The 17,064-nt window shown below is 48.8% G+C and overlaps 1 protein-coding gene across 4 annotated transcripts in view; it reads left to right on the top strand.

Moving 5' to 3' along the window:
* Window positions 1–17,064, top strand: part of ABHD2 (abhydrolase domain containing 2, acylglycerol lipase) — a 97,137-nt gene that overhangs the window by 62,914 nt on the left and 17,159 nt on the right. For all 4 annotated transcript variants that reach the window (XM_036072658.2, XM_036072666.2, XM_078078892.1 and 1 more), the window contains one exon: window positions 11,940–12,123. In XM_036072658.2, coding sequence (XP_035928551.1) covers window positions 11,940–12,123 — 184 coding nt within the window. The remainder of the gene's footprint in view (window positions 1–11,939; window positions 12,124–17,064) is intronic.

Raw genomic sequence — 17,064 nt, 5'->3', positions numbered from 1 at the left:
CGTACAGACAACTCAGGAAAAGGAGAAGAGTGAGCATGTGGGAGACGGATCGGATCCAAAAGGCAGAAACAGGCAGAATCTTACAAAAATGAAAACAATGGGGAATGATTATAAGGTCCCACACTTGTATATAAAAATCCGTCTGCACAAGTTGAGGATAGGGAGGCATGGCTTGGCCTCACTCGGGACCCCAGGCAGAGACAGACTTGGGAGTGCTATCTAACTGCACCATCTGCCAAAAACAAGACAAGAAATGCCACCGAGGGCACTTAACGTGTGCCCAACCCAGTGCTGATGCTTACACAGACATAATCCCTTTAATCTGCACAGCAACCAGTGGGACACTTAGTGAAATTGTGATGAAAAGGCGCACAGAGGCACAGAGAGGTTAAGTAATTGGGGCAACACATAGGGCCAGTAAGCAGGAGAGCTAAGAGAAGGGCCTGGATCTGGCTGCTCCAGGGTCCAGGATCATCTCAGAGCTAATAGAAGCGCTGGGTGTGTGTGGTCCAGGTCCCCTGCCCCCAGGAGTGCCGTGCTAGGGGCCGTGAGGAAGGGACACTAGATTGGGAAACATTCACACACAAGCCGGGGGATTGGCTGAAGGAGCAGAGAAGAGTAGGCTCGGTGTGGCACAGAGATGGTCCCTGCCCCCGCCCTGCCGCTGACTTAACCTCAGTTCCAGATTCTTCAACAGCCCCAAATGGGGGTTACAACTGTACAATTAAACGTGGGTTACTAAGGCCTTAGCAGGTAGCTGAGCGCCTCACATATAGTAGCCATCCATTAAATGTTCAGTTTATTCTTCAAATACTTGAAGATCTGTTCATGCGAGCGAGGGATTAGCCGTGCTCTCTGCGGCCCAGATAAATAAGATACATTCCATCAGTAAATCATCACACCACAGGGTGATGGGTGAGGCCGCAGCAGAGGGAAACCAGCCTGTCTGTAGGGAAGCAGTGGTGTTGCGGAAGGAAGGATTCTTCCAGGAACAGCATTTGAACTGGGTCTTCAGGGTCCCATGGGTTGGAGCTCCTAAACCAAAGGGAGTGGGCTCCGGGGGAGGACGGCGTACATAGCTGCCTCTTAAGAGTGTGGTATGTCGGGGCTGGTGAGCTGAATCCCAACAAGGAGAATCCACGGGGCGAAGTCAGCCCGTCCAGGGAGAGCTCAGCCCCCAAGGTTTTCAAAGTCAGTTAACTCTTTCCTTTCATTTGTTGTTAACAGTTTGTTTCGAATTTTAGAAGTAAATGCCTATAGTTTGTTGTACTCCAGTAGTTTTCCAGAAAGGCGGATGACCTAGAAGATACGTTTCCTCTTCAGTTTTTAAAAAAACCTTCCTGTTAGAGAAATGTTCAAAATATACAAAAGTAGAGAGAATAGTAAAATGAGCACCATTCAGCCTCAACAGTTACTCAATTTATGGCCAATCTCGTTTCATCCACAACCCCCTTCCTGCCCTTTCCTTCCCTTTCGAAGATTATTTTGGAGCTTGTCCCGGAGAGCCCTTCCTTCCATCTGTGACTATTTTAGTGTATGATGCTAAGCTACGCAGACTCTTTGTAAACTGTTTTAGTTCGCTAGGACTGCCCTCACAAAATACCACCATGTGGGTGGCCCAAACTACAGACATTTATCTTCTCACAGTTCCGGAGGCCGGGAGTTCAAGTTCAAGGTGTGGGCAGGCTTGGTTTCTTCTGAGCTTCTCTCCCAGGCTTGTAGGTGACTATCTTCTTGTCTTGTGCATCCGTGTGTGTGTGTGTGTGTGTGTGTGTGTGTGTGTGTGTCTCCCTCTGTCTGTGTCCTACTCTCCTCTTCTTACAAAGACACCAGTCAGGTTGGATTAGGGCTCAACCCTAATGACCCTGTTTTAACTTAATTATTTCTCTAAAGGCCCTTTCTCCAAATACATTCATATTCTGAGGCAGCCGGGGCTAGGACTTCAACGTACGAATTGGGGAGGACACGGTTCAGCTCATAAAAGAACATAAGCACAATGCCACCATCACGCCTGAGACTCCAGCATTCCTTAATAGCAGTTCAGTTTCCCCAACTGGCTTCTTTCTTTGTACTGGATTCAGGATCCAAATCAGTTCCATACGTTGCAGTTGGGGGATAGGTTTCTTAAGCCTCTTTTATTTGTTATTATTTTTAGTATTACTGTCCCTCCCTCTTTCTTCCCTTCCTCTATTTTTCAGTGGAAAAGGTAAAAGAAAGCAGAGCCATCTTAAGCCTCTTCTGAATCTCCTTCCCTTCACTTTTCATAGACCCCCAACCACGTCGGCCTCGTCCGTGTGGGAGGACCGGATGTGACATTAAGGGGGCTCTGGTTCCCAGGACATGCAGCGCGTCCGCCGACACCAGGCACCAGCCTGAGGGCTGCCGATCATAGGTCTGCCCCAGGTCTGTCTGGACGGCTCTTCTCTGGTCTTGACTTAGCTTCTTCTTGTCGTTCGGGTCTCAGCTAAGATGTCACCTTCTTGGAAGGTCCTTGTGCCCTGCCCTCACCCCCCATTCTCTAATCCCCGGTCTCCCCGAGTCCATTCCATGGGAGCCAGTGGTGTTTGTGCCCAGAAAACTGCTCAGCCCCTAGAAGGTGCTCGCTGCATCGGTGCTGACTGGGGACGGAGGTGAGGGCCGTGAAATGACTGTCTGTAAGGTGATCTTGGCAAACCACGTCTCCAACCCATGCCCCTGATGCTCATAAGAGCCTTCCCTTGTGCAAGCCATGCTGCTCTTGAGCAGATGGTGGGCCATCAAGTCACCGTGGACACCTCTTTATGGCCATTGGAGGCTGATCTTGACCAGAGGAAAACTACAGAGGGTGTTAACAGGAAGCCTTCCATTCTTCTTTTCCTGTTACACAACCCCCCTCAGATCTCTCCGAGAACATCGTAGAGGACCTTTCCCCACATATCAGACTGACTGTTCCACAGACCACATAAGCACCAGTCCCTTGCCATTGGACGTCTTGGCTGATGTGATTAGAAATTGTGAAAAACAGATCTCTCGCAAACAGAAGAATTTCACATTCTCGTGACTTAGAGTCCTTCATGCTGCCTTTGAAGGATGAAGTCATTAAGGAAAATCCTGCACGACAGCAGTTCCCATGTAGCTCACACTGACTGACGAGGGCCAGGGCACGCTGAGCATGTGCATGAGCTGCTTCGCCTGAACCCCGCTGACATCCGGAGGTGGGTGCTAGTGTCCCCACTCCACAGGCTTGCCCGGGGTCCCACCACTCGTAAGTGACAGAACCAGGCTTCAGACTATGTGGTTCTCAACCCCAGTCAGCAGCAGCTCTGGGGTGGTGCACATGTCCTACGCAGGATATTGTTCGTGAGGACTAGACAGGAGCAGGGAGGCAGCTGAGCATTTCAAAAGACTTTTCCCCCACTTTGGTGGCAGTGGTCATTACTGTTTATATGAATAATGTTTGTTGTGGGGCGGGCACTGTTCTGAGTACTTGATAGGATGTATTAAATGAGCCATTGCCCTTTTACAGACGAGGAACCCGAGGCCCAGCGAGGTTGCGCAACTTGCTCCAGATCACAAAGCTGATGAGCAGGTGGCCCAGGTTTCCCACCCAGACAGTCGAGTCCTGAAGCTCGTGCTTTTGAACAACGGGCTACATCGCCTCTCTATGTGATAGACCGAATCCTGCTGACACTTCTCAGGAGCAAGGAGAGAGTTCCCACCCACTCAGACACATTTTAGGTTGAAGGCAAAAGTGTATCTGGGAGCTTCTCAGAGCCATAGCAGTGGGCCTGGTGGGTTCGGGCTCTGCTCTTTTGTTCATCCGGCATCCGAGGGACATTCGTGGGGCCAGCCCCTGTGAGGAGAACACAGGGGGCGTGCAGAGTACCTGCCGCCTTGATGCTCCCAGGCTGCTTGAGGAGCTGCTCGACATGGGATGGGGAGGTGGGGAGCACACTCAGAATCAGTGTGAGTTTCTTGGCTGCGTTTGTCTAAAAAGAACGTTGACCAGACCTTGTCCTTTTCAAGAACAGGGACCAGATTTTGGTTTTCAATTCTTATGTGATTTTTTTACATTCGTCTCCCGCAGGTGGTATATCACTTAGAGATGCTCAGGAAATGTCCGCATAAGGGAAGAGCCTGTGTTTTAGAGTCCAGCAGATGGGGGTTTGCACACCTAGTTCCCCCAGGTTGTTGAGAAAGTTAGCATTAATATAAAAGTGCGTAGCATGGAGTCCAGCAAGTAGCAGTAAATAGCAATGACTTTTTCTGTTTTCCGCTCTGTGTTTTCCGGGAACCAACTTAGAGGAGAAAAGGCGGACGTTGACGTGAACAGCCAGATGATCTTGCCTCTGCCTCAACCTCATGCAGTTGAGCGCATGTGAACTTTTGCAAGGACCCGTTGAGAAGCTGTGCTTGCCAAGCAGAGAATTCTCTCTGGCTTGAGTATGCTCTAAGTTATGAACTCTGTACAGAGACAGCCAGGCCCTGGCGGTGACCTTGAAGGACGCAGTTCGTGCTTTCTGACTGTCTTGCCCCCCGGGGCTGGGGCTGGGGCTGGGGTCAGCTGCCTCCAACTCAGTGCTGCTGGCTGCTGGCTACACAGCCAGCTCTGAGAGTCACTATGGGCGAGTTGTTTTTATTGTACCACATGCTCTTTTCGCTGTATTTCAGCCTTCTAAAAATTCGTTTCATTCTTAAAAATTTTTTTTCACCACTTGCTGCAGTATAGTTTGTATATATATATATATATATATATATATATATATATATATATATATATCTTTTTTTATTTTGAGAGAGAGCGAGCAGGGGGAAGGTGCAGAAGGAGAGGGAGAAAGAGAGAATCTTAATCAGGCTCCACACCCAGCATGGAGCCCAATGCAGGGCTCAGTCTCACGACGCTGAGATCATGACCTGAGCCGAAATCAAGAGTTGGATGCTTCAAAGGCTGAGCCATCCAGGCGCCCCTATAGTTCATATATTTTTTAAGCTAGAAAATATTAAGTATTTCTTTTGTGATGAATTAAATTGGATTAAATGAAATGACATTAGCTGATCTGACCATAAATAAAATGTGAAACCATTAGGATGACAAGAGTGGAACCCACAAGAGTGAAATTTATCAGTCTTTTAAATTTCTTATTGAGCTTGGGTACCGTACCGGATCAGACCAAGTACACAACCCTATCACGTGGATGAGAAATAAATAACACTTAAGGGGCGCCTGCGTGCCTCAGATGGTTAAGCGTCTGCCTTCGGCTCAGGTCATGATCCCGGGGTCCTGGGATCGAGCCCCGCATCGAGCTCCCTGCTCAGCGGGAAGCCTGCTTCTCCCTCTCCCCTCCCCTTGCTTGTGTTCTCTCTCTGTCTGTCTCTCTCTCTGTCAAATAAATAAAATCTTTTAAAAAATAAAATAAAATAAATAACACTTAAAAATGATAGAAGATGTAGAAGTCTTGAAGATTTTTCTGAAGTGTACTTATTCTAAAGAGCCTAATCTTTTTTTTTTTTTTTTTTTTTTAGATTTATTTTATTTATTTGACAGAGAGGGAGATAGCGAGAGAGGGAACACAAGCCGGGGGAGTGGGGGAGGGAGAAGCAGGCTTCCCGCCGAGCAGGGAGCCAGCCCAACGCGGGGCTCGATCCCAGGACCCTGGGATCATGACCTGAGCTGAAGGCAGCCGCTTAACCAACTGAGCCACCCAGGCGTCCCATCTTTAATGGAAAAACTATAGCAGTGGACGTGTTGGCTGACTGTTTGTTGACTGAATTGATTTTCTAGCCCAGACACTGTTTGGAATATAAGTATTTTTGTCAGTGGTAATGCAGGAGACCGGTAAATTAAGGAAGCATTTTGTTTCATCTTTCTGTCTTTGGCTAAATGCCTTATCCTAATCGTCCAGGATTCACGTTCAGAGTAGAGTACAGCTGCGTCCAGTCCACCAGCCAAGGAAAGAACTGGAAACCAGCATCATCCAGCTGTGGTTATTCTGACCTCCATTTCAAAGATTGCTCTTGAAACTGAGCCAGGTGACAAAGAGACCGTGAGTCCGATCTTGAGGATAAGAGAGAAAATTGAGGATTTTTAAAGTCACTTCTGTATCAGGTGAAAGGAATAAAAACAGCCTGGCATTGGCCCCGACAAGATGACCAAGTCCTGAGGTCACAAGCCTCTGACCGAACACCGAGCCGGGGCATTGTGACATTGAACATGGTCTCAAAGATTTAAATTGCCTTCCCTAGGGGTTTATACACAGAAGCGGGCCCTTCCCTTATTTCTAAACACTTGAATTTCTGGCATCAGATGTCAAGCTGAGAAGAGGTGTCTGAAATCCCAGCACTGTCTTCTGTGGCTTGGAGGAGGAATTCTGTAATGTCCAGCTGAGTTTAATACTGGAAATTTTTGTTTTGTAAACTATCTTTTGGAACCACAAGGGAAGGCCAGAAAACTTTGCCTTGCTCAGAAGGCAGCATGTCAGTCTTAGAAGGGAGGGAGGTCCTGTACCTGGGGCGACCCCATAATTTAACATCCCAACTGCATTACTTTTGAGAGTGAAAGAGAACCTTACTAATGACTGCATCAGAATGACAAACTCCAGGACTCTCCCAGGCAAACTAGGATGTACAGCCACCCTACTTAGCACGCCGTAGAGATCACCCAGGATCCAAGACATCTTGCCGTAAGGAGGTGCAAACAGCGATTTTTAAGGAACTTCTATTTTGTTTTTATACTGCTCAATCAATCTGAAGATCTTTGATCAGATCATGAACATAGACGTTTTGATAAGCTTCTCATATCTACCATTTTAACTGATGCAGACTCAATTTTGAGTCGTATTCATGATTCCAGATTGACAACCACAAGTCGCATGGCCTCTACAACAGTTGAGTGTTGTGACGGCAGAAGGACACGGTGGCAAGAGGAGGAAGGAGGAGATGGGTGAAGAGAGAGAGAACGTGACAGTGAAGGTGGTGAATTTGCAGAAGCTCAAGCATCTTGGTAAACCATCTGGCGAGATCATATGCTGGGAGTCACTGCGCGTTGAGATGGTGCCAAGGGGCCAACGTTAGGGAATGTGGGGGGGAGGCAGTTAAATATCCAGAGTAGAACTGTGGAGAAGCAGATTCTGGCTTCCAGCATCAGATCTGGATACTTAACCCGAAGAGGGCGGGGTTAGGTAATTCTGTACGTGCGCAAACGAAGCTAAAAGCACTCGTTTGTGAAAATCCGTTTCAGAGATAAGGACGAGCCCAGCTCATCTACTGCACAAAGAGGGCTCTCGCTTTATTCCTGCAGCTGTTCTCCTCCTGAGTGACTCAGCTGTGCGGTGGCTCTCACAGCTCTGAGAAATGACAGGGCCTGCTGCCCCCAGACGCCCGCCGGGAGCCACCTCGTTAGCCTGTCCAGATCATTCTCTTGGCTTACACTTAGTGGGAAAGATATTGAGCTACTTCTTTCCTGTCCGCAGCACAGTCACCACACTCAGACTGGCCAGTGTCGTGTGCTTCCGTGCCAGGGGATTCAAACCTCCTCCTTACGCTGCTAACACATGTGACACACCCACCACGTTCCCGGCCCGGGCCTGGCATGGGAAACATAGAGATGACTCAGAGTCTCCATCCACAAGGAGCACCGAGTCTGCATCCCTGTATTCGAGCCCACTTAGTCACGTTAGCGCCACCGGGAAATGGCTTTCATGAAAGTAGCTCTCAGGTAGCCTTAGCCTTATTTTTCTTGAGGGGTGTGAGGCTGAAGAAAAGGTCTTTCCTGTTCTCAGCAGGTTGCCTTTCCAAGATGGCCCTGTGGTACGCATCTCTTCAAAGCCAGGTTAGTGTCTCATGTTTTGTCTTGCCTTTAAAAGCTGCCGCAAGATTAGATACCCAAATCATGTTACCGGTGCTAATCCCGTAAGGATTAAATACCCAGAGCCTCATTAAAATCCTCCTCATATGAAATAACAGATCGCGGTAGCTTTTAGTAGAACAGTCCAGGGAGCGGCTCCCAGCCATTGAGAGTGTCTGGTAAACTCTCATCAGGTGGAAATCCCGGGAGGACCCAGCGCCTAGCAGAAGGCGGATCCTGGCGCTGGGCGAACACCATACCCTTGCCTGGGAGAGCAGCTCTTCACACAACACCCAACAGCTTGTCCAGCATTAGGTAGAGCTGGCCCTTTACCCAGATCAGGTATATTTGGAGTTAATTAAATTGAGGCTCCCCAGGTGCCTACACGATTAGCTGTAATTGCTCCCCGGTAGTGTAGCAAATCTGAGTTTTGTACCTGCCCCAGTGACATCTGAACATCTGCTCTAGGCCTCAAATAATTAGTCTCAAACCTGAGTACAGACAGACGGGTCCAGGAGCGCCCGGCTGGCTCATTGGGTGGAGCACATGACTCTTGATCTCAGGGTTGTGAGTTTGAGCCCCACGCTGGGTGTAGAGATTGCAGAAATAAATCAAACTTAAAAAAAAAAATTTTTTTTTAAATACTATTTAAAAAAAAAAAGACCGGTCTAAAAGGAATCAGGTGATGAGAAAGCAAAGACTTTTAATAATGAAAAAATAAATCCCTGCAGTACTATAACTTGTGTCGGTTTGTGTTATGAGGCAAAGGACTTGGGTTTGGGGTTAGATGTGGATCCAAAGTCCTGCGCTTCCCGCCCGCTCACTGTGTGAGGTCGGGCAAGTCATTCCATCCCTTTGGATCTGCTTCCTCCGCTGTGTTTACGTTCCCAGGACAGGGCCTGGGGCACAGTGCACCCAGGCTTTCGTCCCTTCATTTAGGTGGTACTGACCCAGTGGCCACCCTGCACCTGGCCCCACAGATGAAGTGGGGAACAAGACCGAGCATGTCTTTACTGCACGGAGCGCATCACCTAGTAGAGGTTCCTTCCATATTAGAACAAAACATAGAGTTATAAACAGCCAAGGGATGAATGAAATTAGGCAGAACCCCAAGGAAATAGTGGAAAAGTGAGGATTTTAGTAACAATTTAAAATAAGTCCCTTGATACCCTTTCTCATGCGAGCAAATGATGTTCTCATCATTAGCTGTACAAACCTCTTCTCCAGCATGAGGGGCACGCTGGGTGTCTGGAGCCTAGCTGAGACTGGCCTAAAGGGACTTAAACATATTTTTTGTATTCTTTATTTTCGCCGGGCTTTTTAACTAGCTGGAATTTTATTGAAAAACTGGTGTCTGTACATAATAAAACCATTCCAGGGGGGCGTTTGGTGGACCTGGAGGAGGTGTCTGGTTGTGTAGAAACCTGGCTTTGAGGAGATACTCGGAAAGCTGCTACCAGGCCAACAGCCCCGCTGCGGTAACTTCCAAAAGGTGGAGTAGTGCCTCCCTGTGGGAAGGTCGCTTACTGCAGGCGGACAGGAAAGGAGGTCTGTGAAGGGATGGCCCCGAGGCAGAGAGTAGCTCCGGAAACACCTTTCCCAGATTTGTCGGAGCCAGAGTGTTCCCCGTTCCTACATCAGTGGTTCTCAGCCCTGGTTGCACTTCGGAGGCACCTGGAGATCTGGTAAAAGACCAGGCCCCACGCCCAGACAGTTCTGATTCAATGAGCCGGTGGTGGGGGTGGGGTGGGGGGGGGGGCAGGCATTAGGTATTGGTGTTTTACAAGATCCCTGGGTGATTTTAATGGGCGTCAGATCAATGCAATCGGATTGAAGAACACTGTTTTGGAGAAAAATCTAGAAACCTAGATTAGCCTTTTTGACTGTTAAGCTACAATGACTTGTTTCAAGTAATTTAAACCATGGTTTACATGGTTTGGGCAGTGTTTACATGGGTGTAAGCGTGTACAAATTCATTATGCACTTTCCTGAGTGTTATGTTATGCCTTGTCAAATAAAAATAAAAAAGAACAGGGCAGGGGCGCCTGGCCGGCTCAGTCGGTGGAGCGTGCAATACTTGATCTCAGGGTCGTGAGTTCGAGCCCCACGTTGAGGGTAGAGATGACTTAAAAAAAAAAAAAAGAATAGGGCAGATTTCTGTGTATTGTTATACAGTGGCTTCCAAGACATTGTTAAAAAAAGAAAAAGTATTCTGGTAAGCGCTGTGAATTGTGCAAGACTGTTGAATCTCAGATCTGTACCTCTGAAACAAATAATGCAATATATGTTAAGAAAGAAAAAAAGAAGAAGAAGAATGTAGCAGGAGGGGAAGAATGAAGGGGGGGAAATCGGAGGGGGAGAAGAACCATGAGAGACGATGGACTCTGAAAAACAAACTGAGGGTTCTAGAGGGGAGGGGGGTGGGAGGATGGGTTAGCCTGGTGATGGGTATTGAGGAGGGCACGTTCTGCATGGAGCACTGGGTGTTATGCACAAACAATGAATCATGGAACACTATATCTAAAACTAATGATGTAATGTATGGGGATTAACATAACAATAAAAAAATTAAAAAAAAAAAGAAAGTATGAACTTAGGTTTATAAAAGCAATGGCGCATGCTTGATCATGTTAGAAATACTTCCAGTGCTACTTTAGTAAAGAAAAAAGATGTCCACAATAAAAAAAATCTAAAATAAAAAAAATAAAAAAAAAGAAAAAGTAAACACGGTACTAAATCTGTGTGCTACCACTGACATTTTTTCAAGGAATATGAGAAATTACCAGTTACCACATCTCTAATGTTATTTGAATTTTGTGCCATATGCATGTTTTACCTATTCAAAAAATATAGGTTCCTGGGCCTGGCCCCCATCTTACTAAATCAGCTCGTCTGGGGGTGAAGCCCGGGGCTGCCCATGTCCAATGTCCTCCCAGGTGATCCTCTACCCACTGTAGTTTGAGAACCGCCCCCCCAACCTGGGGTTGTGCTGGCCCGCCTGAGGCTGTGTCCCTCCATGAAAGGAAGCTGTAAGAGGCGCTTGCCCGAGGCTCAAAAGGCAGTATCCCCCATGGCTTGCTGGTTAGGGAAGAAGCTGCTCAACTCTCCTGAGGGACGGCCAGACCTCTGAGCCCGTGCCGGGGTCAGCAGCCTGTTTCCACTATAAACCCACAGTCTCCTCGTTGCTGGTCTGTCATGTGCGTGTGTCTTGCCAACATCCGTAACTTTCCCTGTTAGGTTTTATTTTAAGTTGGCTCCCCGAGGAGCCTGGGGTCGGGTCTCAGAAGGATGTGACAAATCCCTTCACCCGTGGATGGCACTAACCTCCTCCTCTTAGCAAAGCTGTGGAGAGAACACGGCTTCACAGGCTTCCCAGTGGGACCAACTGAGATCACGCCTCCCAGACAAACAAGGCCCTCTCTGCACAGAGGTCTCCCCTGTGTGTTTCTCAATGAGCCTGCCTCCCTCGGCACTCTGTCCTTACGTCACCAAGGACATTTTATCCTAATCCTGTAGAGCATCCTGGCCGTCCCTCCAGACTGAAGTTTGTCTTTCCTTCCTTCCCCCACGCCGACAAGAAGTTCCCGCAAATAACATCCACTTGGTTCTTTTCTTGACACCATGAGTCATCGTACACATGGGTATAGCATCCTGTTTTGTAGCCGAAGAAGCTAATCCCAAAGGGTTTTGTGGTTACTTCTGTATCTGTGTGCGAACGACTGTGCTCACGACACCCTGGATATCTGTTTTCATTTCCATGTGCCTCTAGACAGGTTTTTCCACAACCCACCTTCAGAGAGCATTGCACATCTGTGTGATACATGGTCCCTCCGCTCATGGGCACCACTGAGGTTGGGTCTCCTCTTACACAGAGGAGCATCTGGAAACTTCTCTCCAGGTAGCCAAAGAGAAGTGTCTCTGTCTGTGTTTATGCCTCCCTCCCTCCCTCTCTCTCCATACACACCCACACCCATCCACACACACCCACACACACACACACACACACACCTCTCTGTTAGCATCTTGGCACGCACTCAGGAACCCTCCAGCTCTCTCTCCAGGGCAGTCATTCTGTTGCACCTAAAATGACTGAGTGGTCTTACCTCTCTGCCCACAGGCTGCACCTGGGAATTTGGAGCCATGGTAAACTACATCAAGAAGACGTATCCCCAGACCCAGCTGGTCGTCGTGGGCTTCAGCCTGGGTGGTAACATCGTGTGTAAATACTTGGGGGAGACTCAGGCAAACCAAGAGAAGGTCCTGTGCTGCGTCAGCGTATGCCAAGGGTACAGCGCTCTGAGGTGAGTGACGTCCGCGCCCCCACCTCTCCCCTCCCTCGGGTTTTTGTTGAGATGCCCCGGGACACCAGCACACATCTGTGAAGACCAGAGGAAACGCGGTGGCGGAGCGAGCAGAAGTGTGTGGGTCCTGGAGTCACCCTGTCTTGCTTTCACGTCATACACTGGAGCTGTCTTACCAGACTCCTTAAGCCCGATCTGCAGCTATATTTGGGGATCAGATCTGTAACTGAATAAGCCAAAGGCCCCCATAACAGCTGCGGTTTCCCTATGGAGTCTCTGTGAGGTGACTTAACCTGTTCATGCTCCAGGAGTTTTGTAGGACTGTGCGTTTATGGAAGAACTCAAGAGCCAGAATCTGAGAGCTGGGCCTTATGATGGCAGAGCCCTCCTGCCTACGGGAGCGTTGAGTCTCAGATGGCATGGGGAAGGGGTCTCTCGAAACCACTTAATCTGTGCCCTCACCTTCAAGTGTCCATCTCTCATAGACATCCCAGACATCACCACAAAGGAGATGACCTGGCGGATAAAGGTTTACCTCGCCCCTTAGTCTCCTGCCAGCAGAGCCCCACAGGATGAGCCCTAGGAGGGCATTATCGGCTCTGCCTCCTCATCGAAAACAGTGTTGTCCCAGATCTCTCGAGAGTCACCGCACACACACACCCCTTCATTCACACACACCTCTCCAGACTCTTCAAATGCATTCACATTTTTCCCCGTACTCCCTCTTCACGATAATGTCTTCTATATTTCAAATGGGTATGACCAGTTATTAAAGATCTCTTGAAGAAATCCAGAATTGCATAAGAAAGTAAAGAAAGTCTCCCTTATTGAGCCAACCTAATGCCAAACAGTCCTTACAGTTAATAAGTGATTCCTGCCCCTTTTTGCCTCACCTGTATCTCTCTCTGTAGAGTTTCAACCTGTTTCAGCATTTTCTGAGAGCTAGAGGCTGCCTGTTAGTTCCAGAAATATATGTTACTGGAATTGGAAGCTAGCACGTCCAAAGGGCAAATGCGGGCCCAGAACTCAGGCTCTGCCCGTGAGGCATCCAGCTGGCCCAAAAGGAGGATTTAAATGTGCCCAAAAGAAGACTTGAAACACATCCCCGATGGAGCCTTTCCTGAGTTCAAGGGCCAAGGCCTGGGTTCCGGTTTTCCTCCCCTGCACGATGGGGATGACAGTAATGCTAAGTAGTACCCACCTCATAGCGCTGTGGTGAGCGTCAAAGCAGCGAATGCGTAGGCAGGACAGGCGCGTAGAAAGTAAGTCGGTGTCCGGTAATGATCCTCAGTCTCTGTGAGACGAGAAGTGTAGGTTAGGCCAGTGGGTCACAAAGACCAGTCTGGTGAACTGGTGACTGTTTGACTTCATTAAAAATCACTTGGGGGATCATCTTAGAAATAAATTCAGTTTCTTGGGCCCCAGCCCTGGAGATTCGGACTCAGGAATCTGGGGCATGGGCCCAGGAATCTGCATTTGGACACATTTCACAGGTCACTCCTGTTATGTAGCCACATTTAGCAGCCAGTGGGCCTGGGGACCTCAGTGGCCCTTCCAGCTCTGCTGTCACCGGACGAGGTTGGTCCCCTCATCCTCCTGCCGGGAATCCTCCCCTTCTGTCGCCTCTGTGCTCTGGAGAGCCGGCTGAAAGGACTCGTCCCTTTATCTTGGCTTGACTAGAAATATCCAGTTCCCAGTTCGTAGCCATTATGTAACCAGGGTTAACCGAAGTCCCACCGTGCCCAGTCGCTGGGAGAGTAAAGGGCCTACCGCAGGATTCAGGGGAGCAGGGCCTGGCATGAGACCCTGCCTGCTCTCACCTGACGAATGGCCCAGTTTTCAGCAAGCCTGCTATCACCTGTAAAATGGGAATCGCTCGGGTCCCTTCCTAAACCCAGTGGTGTGAAATCACTGTGAGCACGGACTTTGTGTTCAGAGAGCACAGCATTTGATAAGTAGGAAGATGCGGGACCAGTTTGTTTTCTTTTTTTTTTCCCCCCCAAAGCCCAAAATCTTAAGTGACAGCAGCTGCATTTCATTTTGCTGCACGAGCGCCACCTGCCGTTGGCAAGAGCACGTGAAATGCGTGTTTCGTGAACTCCGGGTGGGAAACGGGGATTCTAGAGTCTGTGAGGCGCTGTCCCCACCACCCCTCTTTGAGACCTCCGAGATCTTCAGACTCCTGATTACCTACTGTCACATCAACCTCGTCCACTGAGGAGAGAAAGCGGCAGCTCTGTCCCCCGACACACTGGAAGGGGTGGGCCCTGGGTATGTGGGCGCTGCCCAGGGCTCAGGTGCCCTCAACAGCGTAACCAGACCTACTCACCGAAGGACAGTGCCTTACTTTAAACCAGTGTCACCTTTTTTTCCTGCCAAGGCTTGAGGGCGATGAGCCTTTTCAGCACTGGGACGTGGCAGCCATGCTTCGTTTACGCCGAGGCGGAGCGGGGAGGGCTCGCCTGCCTCAGCAGGGGCCGCACGGGAGTCCATGCCGCTGGTAAATCTCGCCTAGTTGAGTCCCAGGAACCGCTTGTCAGTGACCCGTCCCCTCCCGCTGGCTTCTCACCCCAGAGCCGACCCGAGGCCCAGAAGCCAGCGCCCGCTTGCCGTAGTTAGCAAAGCCTCGCTGCCGCTAGAGAAGCCCATGTTTGTGATGTGCTGAGCCACCGAAAGGGGGGTACAGGTCCCCCAGACTTAGCCGCCTTCCCTCAGCACAAACCGCTGCCCGCTAGTCCTGGAAATGTGTGTGGTCAGACTCAGCCTAACTCCGGGTGAATTCATCATTTGAAACTTTGTTATGAAGACTTTTGATTATAAATTCGTCCAGTGAGTGGTGACCAGACAGGAGTGTGAGAGGGAAAAGAAGTGGTACCAGAAGATGACCTGCAGATAAGTCATCCCGTGACTCATTTGGTTCATTCAGCTAGACACCCTTCTGGGTAATGGGGACACAGCCGCGAACAAGACAGAAAAATTCCCTGCCCTCATGGGACTTAAAGAAAAGGGAAGGAAAGCTTTTTTTGGACCGGTTTCAGGTAAAATCCATTCTTCATTCCTAAGGAAGCCCTCAACAATCTTGCATTGCAGAATCTGCCGGCTATGGGAGATAGTCTGCGTCTGAGGACCTCACAGCACTTCCCGACTATAGAATGATGTTTGCAAAGCAGCAAACCAAGTACATGTCACTAATAGATTACACACTAGGTGGGGCGCCTGTGGGGCTCAGTCTGTTGAGATTTGACTCCCGATTTCAGCTCCGGTCCTGATCTCAGGGTCATGGGGTCGAGCCCCACATCTGGCTTCACACTCAGTGTGGAGTCTGTTTGGGATTCTCCCTCTTCCTCTCCCTCTGCCACTCCCCTTCGCTCTCTAATAAATAAATCTTTAAGTAAAATAAAATATTACACACTAGGCATATGGTGCTGAGAAAGTCCTCAGTCCAGTGGGGAGGGATTTGGGAAGGAGGTGAGGGTAGAGAGGTCAGTGGGGTAAGACCCAGGCGGGGGGGGAGAGGGGGGCCTTCGAGGGCAATAGAGAAGTTACCAGATCTCCCTACAGCTCGTCCTCCTCCTGGCTGAGTGGGTGTCTGAGCACCGCTGGGGCTTAGCATGGTGTTTTTAAGCAGGCTTTCCTGCTGCAGAGGCCAGGCCCCACGTTTCTGGCCAAATGGTGTGTATATTCTTTCTTTTGCTCTGAATGGGCGACTCCAGACTGTGGGTGCATTTATGACAGGAGCAAGGGGCAAGGGCTGCTATTCATACAGTCCTTCTATCCAGTTACCCCTTCCATCAAACCTGTGTTTACAGTGGAAGAGCTGTATGACAGTTTTAGCAATCAGTAATTTTGTATCAGAGCCAAGCGAAGGGGGAGAATCCACTGAGTTTAGACAAAACTCTGTGGGCAGAACTCCAGCCTAGGACACAGCTTGGCTTTTCCACCAGTGGGCTGTGAAGCTGACCAAATGGCTTGCCCGTGGCATCTTGGGGATTTTTGCTTATTGTTTTTATTGCTAATTTTTTTTTTCTATCAGAAAAACGAGGGTGTGTGACAGACCCTCTCACTTAGTAATCACATTCCTATAAAAGTATATCCTAAGGGAAAATATCCTGATCAGGCAGAGAGCAGGTTAGTGGGTGGCCATCCCTACCTTTGTCTGAGCTCCAAGCCCCGTCCTGCCCCAAAGCTAGGCTGCAATGAAGGATTCTGGACCCAGTCCCCAGTACAGAGATGGTTTTCTTTTGCCTGCACTCTCAAGCTGACCTCTCTGCCCCGGAGCCCCCTTGCCTGGGTCTCTCGGGTCCAGAGGCTCCACTCTCCTTCCTCCCAAAAGCCACACTGTTCAAGGCTGGTCTTGGTTTTGCCTCCACTACGGTATGACTCTCTTGTAGGGCCAAGCTAGAGATAACCAGCACAGGTCCAGCATGAGAGATAATCGTAAATTATGATCCACAAAGTACAGTGGCAAACAAGGAAGATTTTATATTTTAAAAATCAAGAAAATATGTAACATGACTGAATGTATATATTAAAAGTAGTGAGGAGGGCGCCTGGGTGGCTCAGTCAGTTAAGCGTCCGACTCTTGATCTCAGCTCAGGTCTTGATCTCAGGGTCGTGAGTTCAAACCCTGCATTGGGCTCCATGCTGGGCATGAAGCCTACTTAAAAATAATGATAATAAAATAGTAAGATGGGGGGAAATGTAGTGAGGAAGGCAACCATGTAAAAGTATGATAGTAGGGTGGAGGAAATGGGAAGTCCTACTTTAATGGATATAGACCTTCAGATTTGCAAGATGGAAAAGTTCTGGAGATCTATTACACAACGATGTGAATATACTTAACACTACTGAACTGCATACTTAAAAATGGTTAAGAAGGTTAAAGACTTATGTGTTTTTTACCACCATGATTAAAAATTAAAAAGAAAAAAAGATTGTAGA

This window comes from Halichoerus grypus, chromosome 8, assembly GCF_964656455.1.
Source record: "Halichoerus grypus chromosome 8, mHalGry1.hap1.1, whole genome shotgun sequence".
Lineage (NCBI taxonomy): Eukaryota > Metazoa > Chordata > Mammalia > Carnivora > Phocidae > Halichoerus > Halichoerus grypus.
Note: the sequence above shows the minus strand (reverse complement) of the source record. Positions and strands in the feature narration are given on the sequence as shown.